Source organism: Vanacampus margaritifer, chromosome 1, assembly GCF_051991255.1.
Source record: "Vanacampus margaritifer isolate UIUO_Vmar chromosome 1, RoL_Vmar_1.0, whole genome shotgun sequence".
Classification (NCBI taxonomy): Eukaryota; Metazoa; Chordata; class Actinopteri; order Syngnathiformes; family Syngnathidae; genus Vanacampus; species Vanacampus margaritifer.
In genome coordinates this window covers 13,952,888-13,968,297 of record NC_135432.1, presented here as the reverse complement: position 1 = coordinate 13,968,297, position 15,410 = coordinate 13,952,888, and the positions used below count along the sequence as shown (strand labels likewise).

The window sequence follows — 15,410 nt, the reverse complement described above, 5'->3', positions numbered from 1 at the left end:
AGATAAGTCACCCCAGAAATGAGCTCTTATCTAGCGGGCGCAGTGGCGCTTCCCTCCCACGATCAACTCACTCCATTTTACGGCTGGAACTCGGTCCTCTCTGGCACTCAATTCTGATTGCCAGTTAATGTAGATAAAGGAAATATGAGGTGCAAAAGTAGGAATTATACAAGACATATGACGGGACTTAGCTGTTTGGACCATGTGGTAAATGAGCTGCTTTATAAAGCACATTTTTACCTTCACGCTGTTGTAGTGGAATTAGCTGCTTAGGTCACATGAGTACGAAAGAATATTAGGGCCTCGCAAAAAGGAAAAGAGAATAAAGTTGACTTCTTCCTTGGTAGTCTTTATACCCCGTGTGGGTTTATTAAGCATCCTTTGTATATGATAAAGATGTTTGATGAATTTAAACAGCCAAATAGGAGATAGAACCTATTGTATCGCATAGCAAACAGCTATGAACGCCATCTATGTCAAGGCACTGACCAAACCAACAGCAGAGATCGTTTCCCACACCTGTAAGGGTTAACCTTTGAATAGCGTCCAACACTATTTGCATTTCCTCATTTTAAATGCCTATCTTTCAGTTATAGCCTTATATCAATGTTTGTCCATTTCTGTGGCTATATTTAGAGGACTCTAATGTACTGCCAAGTATGCTAATTTCACATGTGTGGCGTGCGGTTTGAAGCATTATTTTCAGTAATATTTTATGTCAAATTACCAATGCAACCCAGTTCAACTGCAAAAATTGATTACACTGTGAACTTTGCAACTCAAATATTGCTTATTTTGTTATTCACAAAACAAGGGTGCATAGTCCCGTAAATATAGCCTCTCACCCCCACTCTTGTCTCACGATTTCCAAAGCACTTTGTAGGAATGGCGCCACATTGCGTGTTTAGGTTGACGCATGAATGGGGGGACGTGATACCTTGAAAAAGCCCTGAGCTTCCAAGACTAAAACAACATTTGGCCAGGCTAGTCAGTGGAGGAGGAAAAGGAGGAGGAGGGCAGACATCAGTGATAAAAGGCTCGATAGCAGACGTAAGCACTGAGCGCCAGCGCCGTGCATAGGCACACGTTGGCGAGGAGGGGAGACCAACTCTCAGGCTCAGCAGAGGTTTCCACTAACTGCTGAACGGCCTCGGCCACTTGACGCTGCTCCATGTCGTGCTGCAGCTGGGCTTTGGCTTCAGATTTGGAGGTTGGACCTTGGACTTCCATGTGATCGTCAAGCTGACCAGCACCATTGAGAGGAGGTTGGGAGGCCACCACCGTTCTTCTTCGCAGGTCCGAGTCTTGAGAGGACCTGCGGAAGGATAGCGAAGGATTGAATAGCCCACACATTGTCGGGATGGCCGAGTATACTGGCCTTATTTCAAGCTATCGAGTAACCCCCCACCTTAAAAAAAATAGTATATTTATCAATACTGGCTGACAGGAAATACTTCCAGTACATTGTGATACATTTTTCAGCTGTATCGACCAGCCATATTGTCCAACTTAACGGACTCATGCTTAAAAGTTAACAAGTGAGCCTGTATTATTTTTGCACTCCACTTTATTTTGGAAGTTGTCAGTTTTATTTTGCGCTTTAGTTGCTTTCTTTCCAATGAATCCTAAATCAGAGTGAGTCGTTTGTGTTTTATTTTGAACTCTTTAATGCAGACTGACTGTTTTGCTTTTTATCAGAAATATATGAAATGCCTTCAAAATGATCCAAGTTGACTTTTTGTGCACAAAATGAGTTTTTAACTTCTTGCACTTGTTTTTGCTGTTCAGCAGCTTAATGACATCTTTGAATGAGAATTTTTATGCGAGAGCCCTTTGGACAGGTGAAGGGGGGGATCACAGTATATGGTTATTTTTTTCCTTCAAATTCAACGCCTTTGTATTTGAGTACAGCAGTTTATACAGTTGATCATTATATCTATAGTATTCTGTGCATTTGTTTAATAAAAAACAGACATATGCACATATTTTGTCCTTTTTTTTTACGGCATTTTTGTCATACATCTGGTTAGGAATTGCGCAGTCCTATGTGGCTCCCCCAAGTAGCGCTGACATAAATAAATGTGGCCATCTCTATTGTTCCCTTCACTGGACTACTGCATTCCTTGAGCTGTGAGCATGGCCGCAGACATTTGAAGTACCTTTAAGAAAAGAAAAAAAAAATACTAAAAACTTAGAAAGAAAGAAAAAAAAGACTAAAAACTCCTACCAGTTTCCTGATGAGTCACATTACAACTTGTGATCCTACCCACTTCCTGTTTACAGAATCATCTGCGTTTCACAGCAAGTTGTTTTAGAGATTTCCAATCAACCAATACGCTAAATATTTAGATTGGCTTGATAGAAATGTTAGGTTTCATGTATCCATCTGGTGCTGGAACAATAAGCATACATATTATTAATTACTTAAATTAAATTAAAATGATTACCCCAGAGTGTGGATTTCAATCGGACGGACAATCTCGTCATTCTTGGGAAAAAATAATGGCTCAACTATGCCATTCTGAGGGTCTCTTGGAGGAGGCAGTGGAGGCGGAGGGGTAAATTCAGGGGGATCGTCTTGCTCATTCGAGAATTCCCTCCATGATTCCTACCAGACACAAAATACAAGTAAATATTTACAGTAGTTATCAAATCAAGAGGGTTGAATGTTGCTACACAACGGTGCAAAAGCACTTACCTGCAATGACAAATCTCCTTTGAGGTATTTAGCACCTTCGATGACAGCAAGGTAGGAGAAACGAAGTTGATCTGCAGTCTGAATCAAGCCCATACGATGCCGTCTCATTTCCAGCAGAACATCCCGGATGCAAACGGAGGATGGGTCTTTGCGGATGGACATCTGACAAAAAAAAAAAAACATACATAATGCAGCTACAGAACGGATGGAAATGAAAAATTACTACTAAGACCAATGATATAAATGGTGTCTTAAGATGCAATTTTAATTTTTACATAGAACATAATGAATTATCATAATCATTTTGTTAAATGCTTCACTTTAATTTATTGTGCTGGTCCTGGTGTACCAGCTTTGGCCTCTAGACAGTATATGGCATTATTTTTAGTTTAAATTCCGCATCGGATCAAAATACCCAAATCTACTCGGTTAGGTGTTCAGAGCGCTGCTATCATTTTGTCAGCCGCTGATTGGCTAGTGTGTTCTATAAACAGACGCATTGCGCGCAGCTCGCCTTGCTCATCACTTCAACGTTTCCCATGCTGTATACGTAATGTAATAATATGTGAGTGAGATCGTGACATGGGTCGTGATTTGTGTATTGCCGTTCCAAAAAAGCATTGATGGAGCCACACAGGCATACACACGAAGAAACACAGCCAGCCAGTAACGGCCATAACCATGTTCAGCATAACAACAACAACAACAAAACAAGTCACATATGTAGAAGGGCTATGACCATGTTTATACACAATTATACTGCAATGCCCATGCAGGCGGAACATTTTCAATGTTCAATTTCAACACTTGACTAGTTTGTTTTTTATTTATTTTTTAACAAAGAAGACACCTTTAATTCGACGTTCAAACGGGAATACTGCACCACGGCAGCTTCATCATCACCATCGTCAGTTTTACTAGTATAAGTACTTTTTTTTTTGTTTACTTTGTATATATAGTATGTTTGTGTTATTCATTGTTCTTGCTCTATCTTACTATATTATACATGTTTAAATGTGCTTGCATTATTTTAAAAGTGTGTTTAAAGAAAGCTTCAGGTGCCGTAAATGCTATAACAACATGCCTCGGGTGTGTTTATATATTGCAGAATTCACTTATTGCAGGGATGTTTTGGAATAAAACCCCACAATGGAAGGGGATTTACTGTAAACCTCAACTCGGAGTGGTATTAAACAGCTTATTTGAAGGATTGTTCACTAGCTGCCAAACCAGTACTTATGGTGGAATCAGTCGAGTTGATTTTTCTGCCACCATACAGCGTTTGTGTCTCAAGTTTGTCACAAGACGTCTTGTTTCTGGAAAAACTCATACGCCGGGTCACTAATGTTTCAAGGCACCATTTCTTTGAAATCGCCAAAAGTTTTCGATTGATGAATTAAAAAACTACATTTTGCACTTGTATTATCTCAGTACAAAGTTCACAAACCAGTAATAGGCAGGTGTCCACCAGGCAAAAGGTTCCAGAACGTCCAATGCCAGCGCTGCAGTGCACCACCACTGGCCCCTGGTCCGAATTCATACAACCTGACTCCCGCACTTTGAACAAGAAATTAAGGAAGGAAGCTGGAGACTCTGGCACCCCAAAGTCAGGCCAGGTGGTGTAGTGAAAATGTAAAATTTCACGGGACTCTAGTGTCTGCAGAGGGGAAATAGTCACATAAACCCACAGAGTTGGCAAAAAAAAAAAAAAAGCACAAATGTCCCAACTTTGGTCACGAAAAACTTACAGATAGATTTTCCAGCTCTAGAAGACGGACTGTGTAGTAGGATTTGATGTCTTCGGAAACAAAGGTCAGTTTGAAGTTGGTATCCTCAAACAATGCATCCTTCTCTTCTCTGTGTGGCCAATATTGTGCGCATTTGACCTACAACCAATTGGTTAGATGACTTTGGGCAGAAATCAGCAGTTAGGTAGGAATATGTGCAAAAGAACCCTTTGCTTACAGATCCTTTCTCGATCACTCTGTTCAGCATCACCACACCGCAGCTCCGCTGCTCCCACACCATCTCCCAGAAGTGACCACACGTGTTGGGTAGGGGTCCCTAAGACAGAGCGGCAGCATGAGCACATCGTTTCCCTAAGTTTTTAAGTCACACGCCTATTTCATCAGCGCCACTGGGGCCATAAACAAGCCCTAAAAAAAAAACTGCAAAGTAGTGCTGTCAAAGTTAAAGCTTTAACTCGCTTTAACTCCAGAGTTAAAAACTTTAAAAGCACTATGTGATGTTGATGATTTTTCAGTAAATATAAATGCACAATCTGATTACAATCAATACACGGATGGTAGGGCAGGGCTATAATGATACATTTTTTTAAACCAAAACCGCCCAAATCTAATGACACAAAGCCTTCCAAGCGGCAGAACTGCTACATGCCCCTTCCAACTTTCAGAATTTGTACCTCTAATACAGATACGCGGTATGAGCTCACCATGTAAGTTGTAACTAAACTTATATAATTACTATTATGAACTTTGTAACAAATGTCTCCAAAAGCGTGTTATTCCGGAAATATGTTTACCTGAGTAAGAATGTAGTTCCTCTGCGCCTCTTCTACTGTTATTAGGCTGGCATTAATGTAGTTGTTGGCACTCTGCTGCAGGCATATTCTACTGTGGTCAACTGGGGAGAAAAGATAAGGCTGATAAACTCCTTAATAGATGTTTTTTGACTCAAATCATGGAGTGCACTTTTCTAGCGCTTTATCTACAACATACATTTTACTCAAAGTGCTAAAAACTCACAATGTCAACTTCAACAAAAGAAATTCTGCAACTGAATCGAAAAAAAAGAAGAAGATAAAACTCTGTAAATTACCAACAATAAATCCAACAAAATATTCATATTTTTAAAGTGCAAAATACCAATTCAAGTTTACTTCAGTTGATTTTTACTTTCAGGAGAATTATTGGCCCACACGTGGCTCAGCAAGTGCTGAAATACTGAACAGTTGGACATGTGCTTTAGAAGGTTTAGGGAAGATATAATTAAGTTAATCTGTAACGGTTAAAGTGTATCATTCATGGGTAGTTTTTGTACATTTGTTGGCTCAATAAAAAGCTGGGAAACACATTGTGAAGAGTTCAGATGGCACGTGCACTACTGTGGGGTGACTTACATGGGCTAACATCTCGATAGCGGTTCCGAATCTTGTTTTCAGGTAGTTTGGCCACCTTGCAGGGCAGTTCACATGACTGCTGCCGAATCTCCTGGAAGACAATTCAACCTACATATGATACAATCATATTTGCCATTGAGAGGCTGCAATTAGATGATTTAGAGCAGGTGTGGGCAAACTTGGTCCTCCAGGGCCGTGATCCTGCAGGTTTTGGATGTTTCCCTTCTACAACACACCTGATTCAAATGATCAGCTCATTAGCAAGCTCTGCATAAGACTGATAATGAGCCTGTTCATTGGAATCAGCTGTGTTGGAGGAGGGAAACCTCTAAAAGGACTCCAGCTCTCGAGGGCTGAGTTTGCCCACCTCTAATTTATTTAGACAATTTAAAGTTAAAAAGTACTCTTTGGCAATTTATCACGTATCAAAATATTGTTGATTGCTGTTATTGCGCTCTTTTACCCACCTGGTAAATGGCGCTCCAAATCCTGTTGTCATCGATTTCCCGAAACTCGGCTTCCATTGCTGACAGTCCAGCTGTCGCTCGTTCTTCCCCCGCCGTGAACAACCTCACCTCGCTCTAATCGAGATGGTTTATGGCTCCTAAAAGTGTCATAAAATTGCGGACCAAGAACGCCGCCGCTATGGATTCGTTCTCAGTAGAGCAACATAGATGACTTAGATTAGAAATCGGCCTGCTGCTATTAGCGGAAACGAGCCGCAAGCAGGCGCCTCCTACGCGGTGTAGCTACGAGCTAGCCTTGGCGGCAAACAACGAAGAGAGGCATAAATACAAACATAAAATGACACCACCGCCCCTCTGGATAAGACGGGCTCGTAAATGCCGGATAGAGAACTTTGAAAGGAGAGAGCAGTCAGTCACTTTACCATTTCTACGGCAGCTGTGTGGATTGACGAGCGGGAGCGCGCACGGAAGGCATCTCGTTGCTAGTGCTTGCCGCCTGGTGAGCGCGCACGCACTGCACGTACGCAAGTCGTGGTGTGTGTTTACATCCAGCCAGTGGAGTCTCACTGCAACTGCAGGACTCTGCAGCTAGACTACCCCCCCAAAAAAATAGCATTCTTTTGATGTTTTCATATATTTGAGGCGTGAGGCTGTGCATATTACAATATTCCAACATGGACTGACTGTAATTTACAGATTTTCTCCAGGCTGTCTTACAGCAACAACTGGGAAAAGGGACATTGACGCTAAAGCTAGCTAGCAAAGCAACTTAGCTTGACGCTTTGAAGCAGCTTTAACACAGCGACAGGTACTATGTACATTTCTGACCAGCTCTCCTGTATGTGTCGCTTCATGTCTTGTCTTCTTCTGGCTATCGGCTGACTATTACGGCTGTATTTCTCTAACTGTTATGTAGCGTCGGCGTTAGCCTTCAGCTGTCGTCGGCTGCTAGCTGATGTGTAGCTATAGTTATTGCCTCCCAGTGGTGGAAAAGGTATTCAAATCTTTTAACGGTAAGTTGCATGATCCATGTTATAATGCTAAGAAAAAAAGTTTGTTTTATTTAGGTAAACCATAGTGAATCAACATCGTTTTGTGTAATCAACAAGTCCCCTTAACGTAAAGGAAATGCACAGGCTACAGTAAAATAACAGTTTCTGTGTTTTTTCTGTTGCAACGTTGCATCAATAGCACAAAAAGACTCTGAATTACACTCATCGCTGTATGCTAGCCATGTGCACCACCAATTTGTGCTTGATGTTTATGCACCCTGGCAGAATATGCAAGATGTGTAAACAAGACACTTTTTTAAAATAATGGGATTCTAAATAAACTACAGCGCATTTAAGAATAACACAATCATTAGAAAAAAATAATGACTTATACAATTGTCACAAAAAAAGTGGTTACACTGGATAATTATATACCCTCTGCCATCTAATGGAAGAGTATTGTTGTAAATTAATATTATTTTCCAACCAATTTAGTCAAATTGGGTAATTTCATATGTTGTGAATAAATTGTGTTAATTTTCCAACCAATTTAGTGAAGAGATTATCAGGAAATTACCCATAATTTCCCGGTAATCTCTTATTCCACACAGGTTGTGAATCACCTCTGTAGACTAAATGCTGTATAAAAGTTGTTTGTGTGTGCGTGTAATTTTCCTGAAGACTCCCCTCAATTTTGTACTCTCTTTCATTTAGATTCCTTGCGCGGTTTGAAAGCGCTGAGTGGTCCTCAAAGCAGCATGGCCCCCAAGGACATCATGACCAATTCCCATGCCAAATCCATCCTTAATGCCATGAACTCTCTCCGCAAGAGCAGCACACTCTGCGATATAACACTAAGGGTGGAAAATGCTGATTTTCCAGCTCACCGGATTGTCTTAGCTGCCTGCAGTGACTATTTCTGTGCCATGTTCACTAGTGAGGTAACTCTAAAGGAATTAATAATGAGTCCTGTTTGTTTTTGTTTTTTGTAAAACAAGAGGCTTCACAATTAATTCGGAATTTAAATCAAGGTGGACCTTATAAAAAAAAAAAAAAGATTGTCAGAAATAAAAGCCCTGATAAGCTTTTAAAAAACTCTTATTCTTTAGTCAAAATGCCACAAACACTGAACAAGATATTCTTGTTTTTTGTTTTGTTTTATTTAATTAATCTACATAAAGAATTGTAAGTATCCGTTGTTTTGTGTTTTGCGTTTTTTTGCGGTTTTGGAATTATGTTAATTTATCACATGTTTTCAGGCTGGTTAAAGTTGATTTAGGTAGTTTTCCTGAATAAATAGCACAATCTTAAAGCTGTATATTGCAAAAAATCAAGTGAACAGTCTTTTTTAGTCATATAATATTGAGGCCCTACTGCCCACCCCTTGAAGATGAGAGTCTTAAAAAGTCTTAAATATGGCCTGCATATACCCTGTAAACACACAATCTAAGCATTCAAAATGCAATTTCATGTTGTTCTGCTCAACCCAAACTGTGTGTTAGCTTGCAGAAAAGGGAAAATCCTTTGTGGACATCCAGGGGCTGACTGCATCAACTATGGAGATCTTGTTGGACTTTGTATACACAGAGACGGTGCTAGTTACAGTGGAGAATGTGCAAGAACTGCTCCCTGCAGCATGCTTGCTGCAACTTAAAGGTCGGTCTTTCTGTCAGAGGGAATCTGTCAATTGTTTGTGTGTACACTTCCACCTGTTGAAGATTGGTGCGTCTCCAATTACTTCATTGTTTTCCTCAGGTGTGAAAAGAGCATGTTGTGATTTTCTGGAGAGCCAACTTGATCCGTCCAATTGTCTGGGTATCCGTGACTTTGCCGAAACACACAATTGCCTCGACCTGATGCAAGCTGCCGAGCTCTTTTCCCAGAAGCACTTCTCTGAAGTGGTTCAGCATGAAGAGTTCATGCTGCTGAGCCAGACAGAAGTAGAAAAGCTTATAAAATGTGACGAAATCCAAGTAAGTAGACTGGCTGACTAGACGAGAACGGTTATTGCTACACATCACGGAGGATGCATGTTTCACAGCAACAGTTGCCTGAAAATATCGGCAAAAGTTGCATGTGAACCTCCAAATTGTTCTTGGGTGGGGAAACAGAAGTTTTGCAGTTCTGTGCAGTGAGCAGTATATCACTAATGCTCTGACCAATTTTTTTTTTAAAGATGCCAAACATTTCTGTGTCCCTAATTTTCAGGTAAAACAGCTAAATAACCCAGAGTGCCATACCAGGTTTTTGTGGTATAAAAAGAAATGAGACCAAGATAAATCCTTTTAAAGATACTGTACAGTACTTTCCATCATACATGTGAAAAGGTAGAGGGAGCTATGAAAAGTTCAAAATGGCAATCAGTAATTGCACCCAAGGCTTCTGATAGAAATCAAAAGAAAAACATGTCAGAAAAAGACTACTAGAGCTATAAAATAGTTAAATATCATTTCATCGTCAGATCCTAATTCTCAACCAAGATTGAAGTTGAACTAACATTCATGTACATTTGATTTATCTTACGTTGTTATTCTAAATGTGCTTTGTTTGCAGGTGGACTCAGAGGAACCTGTATTTGAAGCTGTGCTAAACTGGGTCAAACACAACCGAAAAGAGAGAGAGCCTTATTTGCCGGACATGCTGGAGTTTGTCCGAATGCCGTTACTGACCCCCCGCTACATCACAGACGTCATTGATGCCGAGGTGAGGCATTATTTTGATCTGATGTCTTTGTCGCAGTGGCCGTCATAGTCACATACGTTCTGGCATGTTTTAGCCTCTAATACGTTGCAGTCTGCCCTGTCGAGACCTTGTTGATGAAGCAAAGAAATTTCACCTGAGGCCAGAATTGAGGAGCGAGATGCAATGCCCACGCACACAAGCTAGATTAGGCAGGTGTTGCTTTTACCTGCACTTCGGCAACCTTGTTTGGCATCCACACTTTTAAGTCGTTCTAATTTTTGTTTTTCAGGTGCCAAAGAAGTGCTTTTGGTGATTGGCGGCTTTGGCAGCCAGCAATCACCAATTGACATAGTGGAGAAATATGACCCGAAAACTCAGGAGTGGACTTTCCTCCCAGTGAGTATTGAACTGCAGCAACAATCTTTTGAACAATCCTTAAAATGATAGTAATTATTTGATCAACATGAACAAAAGATAGCCCAGGGTATACAATTGTCACCTTTCTTCTGTCACAATTTCCAACCAGTCTTTAGGCCAAGGCTTGGCAAAGTACGAGGGCTGTTGGGGACATAAATTAGGATTACCACTCACATTTCAGTGTTTCCAACATACATTTATCAGTGGTGGGCTGCCAGAAATGAATTTTGCCGACCATTAATTGATTTTTGATTTACTTAACTTTTTGGATGAAATGTACTTGGAATAATTTGTTATAAAAAAATGTTTTTTAATGGAATTATTTTATTGGTAAAATAAATTACATTTTCACTATTTTTCTTTTAGCTTCAACTATGAATGTCCTGGCCCATCAATCTGTTTTAAAAATCAAATGTGGGCTGGCCCTTTATTAAAATGCAAGTTAGTCCTTCCCCTGCTTTAGACTGTTAAGGGTTATTGTCAAAACAACACGTTTCATTTAAAAGATGTCCAATAAACTATAATAGCTGCATTCAAGTCATAAACATTATGTGTGCCATGACAATATGGCCACTTACTTGCACTTTCTAACGGCATCCTACTCAAGCGCTGCATTTACAAAAATGATAAGGCTCAGTGTAAAAAAAGTACTGTATTCAATTAACAGTCTATTTATTATTGTGATTGCACTGGTGTAGGACTGCACTGCATTAATCAGGGAGCTGCGTCTAATAGCACCAGACTCTTGTGTTAAACGTTTGACTCATCAGCAAATGCGTTTCACAGAACATTGCGAGGAAACGACGTTACGTTGCCACAGTGTCTCTCCACGATCGAGTCTATGTGATTGGCGGTTTTGACGGACGGTCAAGGTTGAGCTCCGTGGAGTGTCTGGACTACACGGCGGACGAGGATGGCGTTTGGTACACCGTCGCCACCATGAATGTGCGCCGTGGCCTGGCTGGAGCCACAACGCTTGGAGGTGATGTGTTGTGTGTTTTCTTCCCTATGAAAATAACACAGGTTTTATAAAAAAAACTTTAATGTACTGTACTAAAAAAAAAAAAAAGAAGAAGCCGCCGTAATATTATGCAGTTTGAACCTTTAATTTTGGTATTCTTGTGCTTACCACTAGAGGGAGCACGTGTGCCACACTTTGAGAATCACTGCTGTAAATGTTTTTTTTTCCCCAATGAGAAATTGTTGTACTCTTCTTGGCTCAGACATGATCTATGTTGCCGGCGGCTTTGACGGGAGCCGGCGCCACACCAGCATGGAGCGATATGACCCAAACATTGACCAGTGGAGCATGCTGGGAGATATGCAGACAGCTCGAGAAGGCGCTGGTCTGGTGGTGGCAAGTGGACTGATATACTGTCTTGGTATGGTCAGTCACGCTCTTTCTTATACACACAAGTGCTTTCAGTCAATATTTTGCTTCCTCTGTCCTTAAGGAGGCTATGATGGACTTAATATACTGAATTCAGTGGAGCGCTATGACCCCCACACGGGCCACTGGACGAGCGTCACCCCGATGGCCACTAAACGCTCAGGTTAGCTTTCCGAGAAATATTGTGTCAAGCTGGTTTAAGTGAAGACCATTTACATCTTGCTTTTTCAGGGGCAGGTGTGGCTTTACTCAATGACCACATCTACGTGGTCGGAGGCTTTGATGGGGTTTCCCACCTTGATTCTGTTGAGGTTTATAACATCAGAACCGACTTTTGGACCACAGTAGCTAGCATGACCACACCTCGATGCTACGTTGGGGCAACTGTCCTCAGAGGAAGACTGTATGCCATCGCTGGGTAAGGAGCATGCTGGTTCTCTGCAGCAACCTTTTCTATCATAGAACATGAATATAGCATTCTAATTGACCAGTGGTTCTCATATGGGGGTATGTGAGATTTTAAAATAAATTTATTTATAAAATAAAGTAGCATCTCTGCAAAAATCCTGTAAAAATAATTATTTCAGAAAAATTTAAGTTCTTAAAAGGCATCATTTTCATTATCCGAAAAAGTGATTTATTTTTTAGAACAGATATTATTATCTGACCTGAAAAGAGGACAGTTAATGGTGCTAATTTTCATGTGCGCGAACCTTAATTTACAATAAAAAAAAATTTTTTTAGTTAAAGCTTTTTATTTCCAAATAGTTCAAGGGAGTTCACTGAAAAGATGAAGTTCCAAAGTTTAATAATAATCAGACAATGATAGCACAACACTCTATTTTAAGTCCTTTTTGTTCTTCAACCAAAAATGCTTTATGCTGGTTAGGGGGTACTTGGCTGAAAAAAAATATTTCACAGCGGTTACGTCACCGAATAAAGATTGCGGACCACTGTAATTGACTATTCAAGTAGAACATAGGATGTCATTATTTGTAATTTTGGACAATTTGTAACTTTTGTCAAACTAATGAAGATAGATTGAATGGTGCATGTAATGTCTTTATTTATATTATCACAATGCCGTTTCAGGCAATAAAAAAAATTCACACTCAAGTGAGTTTCATTTGTGCTTTTAGTGCCATTTGTATTTCCCCGTCTCTTATTGTGTTTGTTCAAACTGTGTTCCTCTCTGTTTGTATTTGCAGATATGATGGGAACTCTCTTCTCAGCAGTATTGAATGTTACGATCCGGTGATCGATTCCTGGGAGGTGGTTACCTCCATGGTGACGCAGCGGTGCGACGCAGGGGTTTGTGTTCTACGAGAAAAGTGATGTTTGCTTGAGAACTACGTGAACCAGAAGCGGAACAGCGCCATGAAGAAAAAGCAGGCAGCTAGACTTGGATACATTGCCACTAGAACAGACATTTGTTTGTTTATTTGTTCGGCAGCCCAATCAAGGGAATTTCCAAAAACAAAGCTTTCATTCGCTGGACATTAAACCCTCCGCCTCTTCAGAGGTAGAGCGTGGCCACGATCGAATTACGAAGATCCCATCGCCACCTGCATGGCTCTCTTTCGTGGCGCTTGTTACTGGTGTTAATCTGTGATATTTTTTTGTCCTCAAAGTGCAATATATTTGTACACATCATCAGAAGAGATGCTGCTAAACGCCTTATGACTCTAGCTTGCGTCGCATGGTGAACATTCATGTTGCCTCTCAGTTTAATGGGCCATTTGCTTGTTGTTAGGCATTTTCCAGGTTACGAGCAATCCTCTTAATCATTCTCTTTTGTGAGAATTACTTTAAGACTCGGATCTCTTAAATGACGTCATACACATTTAGGATGGAAAAGAACTGGATCTGTTCAAGTTAAATTGGATTTGTTTCTGTTCGATTAATGACCTCCATTTGAGGTACATGTCATTGGTTTCCCTCAAACATTTCAATTTGAGTATGTTTGCTTCAACACTTACTGTTGCTCAAAAAGACAATAAACACACAAGTGAAAGATTGTAATATTTTACTGTATGGATTCCTGTTCAGTGGTGCAGACACATTGTTTGCGCCTCCCAAACGTGTCAGAATTGTTGAAACAGGAGTGAGAGAGGCCGTCTAATCTACGTCTTGATTGAGAAACTTCTATAAAGAAAGGAAGGGGCTTACAACTCCATGTCTCCCACACATAATGCTGTCCTTTTATCTCTTCCGAAGACATTCATTCATTCACTCACTCACTGTCTGACGTTTTCAAAACTGAGCTCTTAAATTAGCCAGCCATTTTGAAACATTTTGACTGATCTTTCAAGACCCACAGAATATTGATTGTTCTGTCATGTGACAATACAGTATAAGCACTAAACCTATCAAAAAAATAACTACTTTCACAAAATAAGGTTTGTCTCTAGCTTTTCAGCGCTTTAGTCATCAGCAGTAGAACATGACTTTCAAATCACCTAAAACACCGCTTTCTGACCAAATAGCGGAGTTGTAAATAGAAACGTGTCAAGCAAAACAGCAACTTTGACTAATATTGTTTGCTTTTACTAACACATCAAACTATTAAATAAATCTGAAAAAGGGATTTTTGATGACAAAATAATTTATTTTGCAGATATACAACTATGAAACACGTCGCATGGTTCGAGTTGAAAAGCATTGGACTTTGGGTCGTAATTTGATTTGTGAGGATTATTTTGATTTCAAACTGATGAAATGTTTGACTACTATAACACATCTGTCTGGTTTGTATGGTAGTCACAGGCAAAAGTAATACAATATGCCATTGAAATTAAGCGTTGTATTGAGGAAATATCAGAAATGCCTGGATGTTAGGAATTGTCAATTACAGTATCTTCAAACACACATTGTATTTAAATCTTTGAATTTACTATATTGCAGTTGGAGTGGCCTTTGACTTGGAGTTAACTATACAGAAAAAAATGGGTGTGTAAATGAAACAAATGTAGATGATTCGCGGACAAATTTGGCTTTTAACAAACTTTTTGGCATAACAGCAATTCTAAATTTGTAAGAAATATACAGGTTTTTTATTTTTATTATTACTGTACACATATTTCTACTTTAAATGTCGTTATCTTACAAAAGAGGTAAGTGAAAGCAAACACTGTGAGTAAAATATTGAGTTTATGAAGCTATTATTATTATTGTTATAAAAATATGTTGTTTTTAATTGGAGTTATGGATGCGAGTTTGACGTTATGAAACGTGCCAGCCAGATCCTCCAATGATAGCGTCTATTTAGAAAAATTAGGTCCGGCAGCCCTTAAGGTGTCACCTGAAACATATTCATCCGCCTGAGTGTAAACAACAACCCACAAAGAAGAAAATTATTTGACACACTTCTGTTGATTAAAATGAGGCATTCTGAAAGTCTCTTTATTTCCATACTTGATGTAATGTCACAATACAATGAAACAGAGCACTTAAAATACTCAAAAGTGTGCTTTTGCAACTTAAGCCCACAAAAGGAAGTACGCGAAAATGCTTGGTTTTATGTGTACGCAGTTTTAAGGTGTTAAAATAGTAACAATCAAGAATTCAATTGTCTTTTTGAGCAATAACCTACACAAGAACAACAACAACAAAAAAGAACAACACA

The 15,410-nt window shown here is 39.8% G+C and overlaps 2 protein-coding genes across 3 annotated transcripts; one reads left to right on the top strand and one right to left on the bottom strand.

Moving 5' to 3' along the window:
• Window positions 1–869: 869 nt before the first annotated feature.
• Window positions 870–6,781, bottom strand: ptpn1 (protein tyrosine phosphatase non-receptor type 1). Its single transcript, XM_077574428.1, has 9 exons — window positions 6,305–6,781; window positions 5,838–5,928; window positions 5,241–5,341; window positions 4,664–4,762; window positions 4,447–4,584; window positions 4,146–4,355; window positions 2,699–2,860; window positions 2,448–2,608; window positions 870–1,315 (listed from the first exon to the last, which is right to left on the bottom strand). The coding sequence occupies exons 1-9, from the start codon at window positions 6,359–6,361 to the stop codon at window positions 1,024–1,026; spliced, it is 1,311 nt and encodes a 436-aa protein (XP_077430554.1). The 5' UTR covers window positions 6,362–6,781; the 3' UTR covers window positions 870–1,023.
• Window positions 6,782–6,804: 23 nt separating this feature from the next.
• On the top strand, window positions 6,805–13,807 carry klhl12 (kelch-like family member 12). 2 transcript variants are annotated; one of them, XM_077574416.1, is made up of 12 exons: window positions 6,805–7,112; window positions 8,011–8,237; window positions 8,799–8,952; window positions 9,052–9,269; window positions 9,850–9,999; window positions 10,073–10,187; window positions 10,268–10,374; window positions 11,182–11,377; window positions 11,619–11,777; window positions 11,850–11,948; window positions 12,017–12,203; window positions 12,994–13,807. In XM_077574416.1, exons 2-12 carry the CDS (start codon window positions 8,055–8,057, stop codon window positions 13,118–13,120), a joined length of 1,695 nt encoding a protein of 564 aa, XP_077430542.1. In that variant the 5' UTR covers window positions 6,805–7,112; window positions 8,011–8,054; the 3' UTR covers window positions 13,121–13,807. The 2 variants fall into 2 exon arrangements, with proteins under 2 accessions (XP_077430542.1, XP_077430532.1); XM_077574406.1 differs by lacking the exon at window positions 6,805–7,112 and adding an exon at window positions 7,139–7,317.
• Window positions 13,808–15,410: the final 1,603 nt, after the last annotated feature.

Coding starts and splice junctions, on each gene's coding strand:
- ptpn1 (XM_077574428.1), bottom strand. CDS start 6,361: ATGGAAGCCGAGTTTCGGGAAATCGATGACAACAGGATTTGGAGCGCC. Junction 5,342..5,837: donor CTATCGAGATGTTAGCCCAT/GTAAGTCACCCC, acceptor TTTTCTCCCCAG/TTGACCACAGTAGAATATGC. Junction 4,763..5,240: donor GGAACTACATTCTTACTCAG/GTAAACATATTT, acceptor GCTCTGTCTTAG/GGACCCCTACCCAACACGTG.
- klhl12 (XM_077574406.1), top strand. CDS start 7,260: ATGTGTAGCTATAGTTATTGCCTCCCAGTGGTGGAAAAGGTATTCAAA. Junction 10,000..10,072: donor CAGACGTCATTGATGCCGAG/GTGAGGCATTAT, acceptor GGCATGTTTTAG/CCTCTAATACGTTGCAGTCT. Junction 10,188..10,267: donor ACGCACACAAGCTAGATTAG/GCAGGTGTTGCT, acceptor TTTGTTTTTCAG/GTGCCAAAGAAGTGCTTTTG.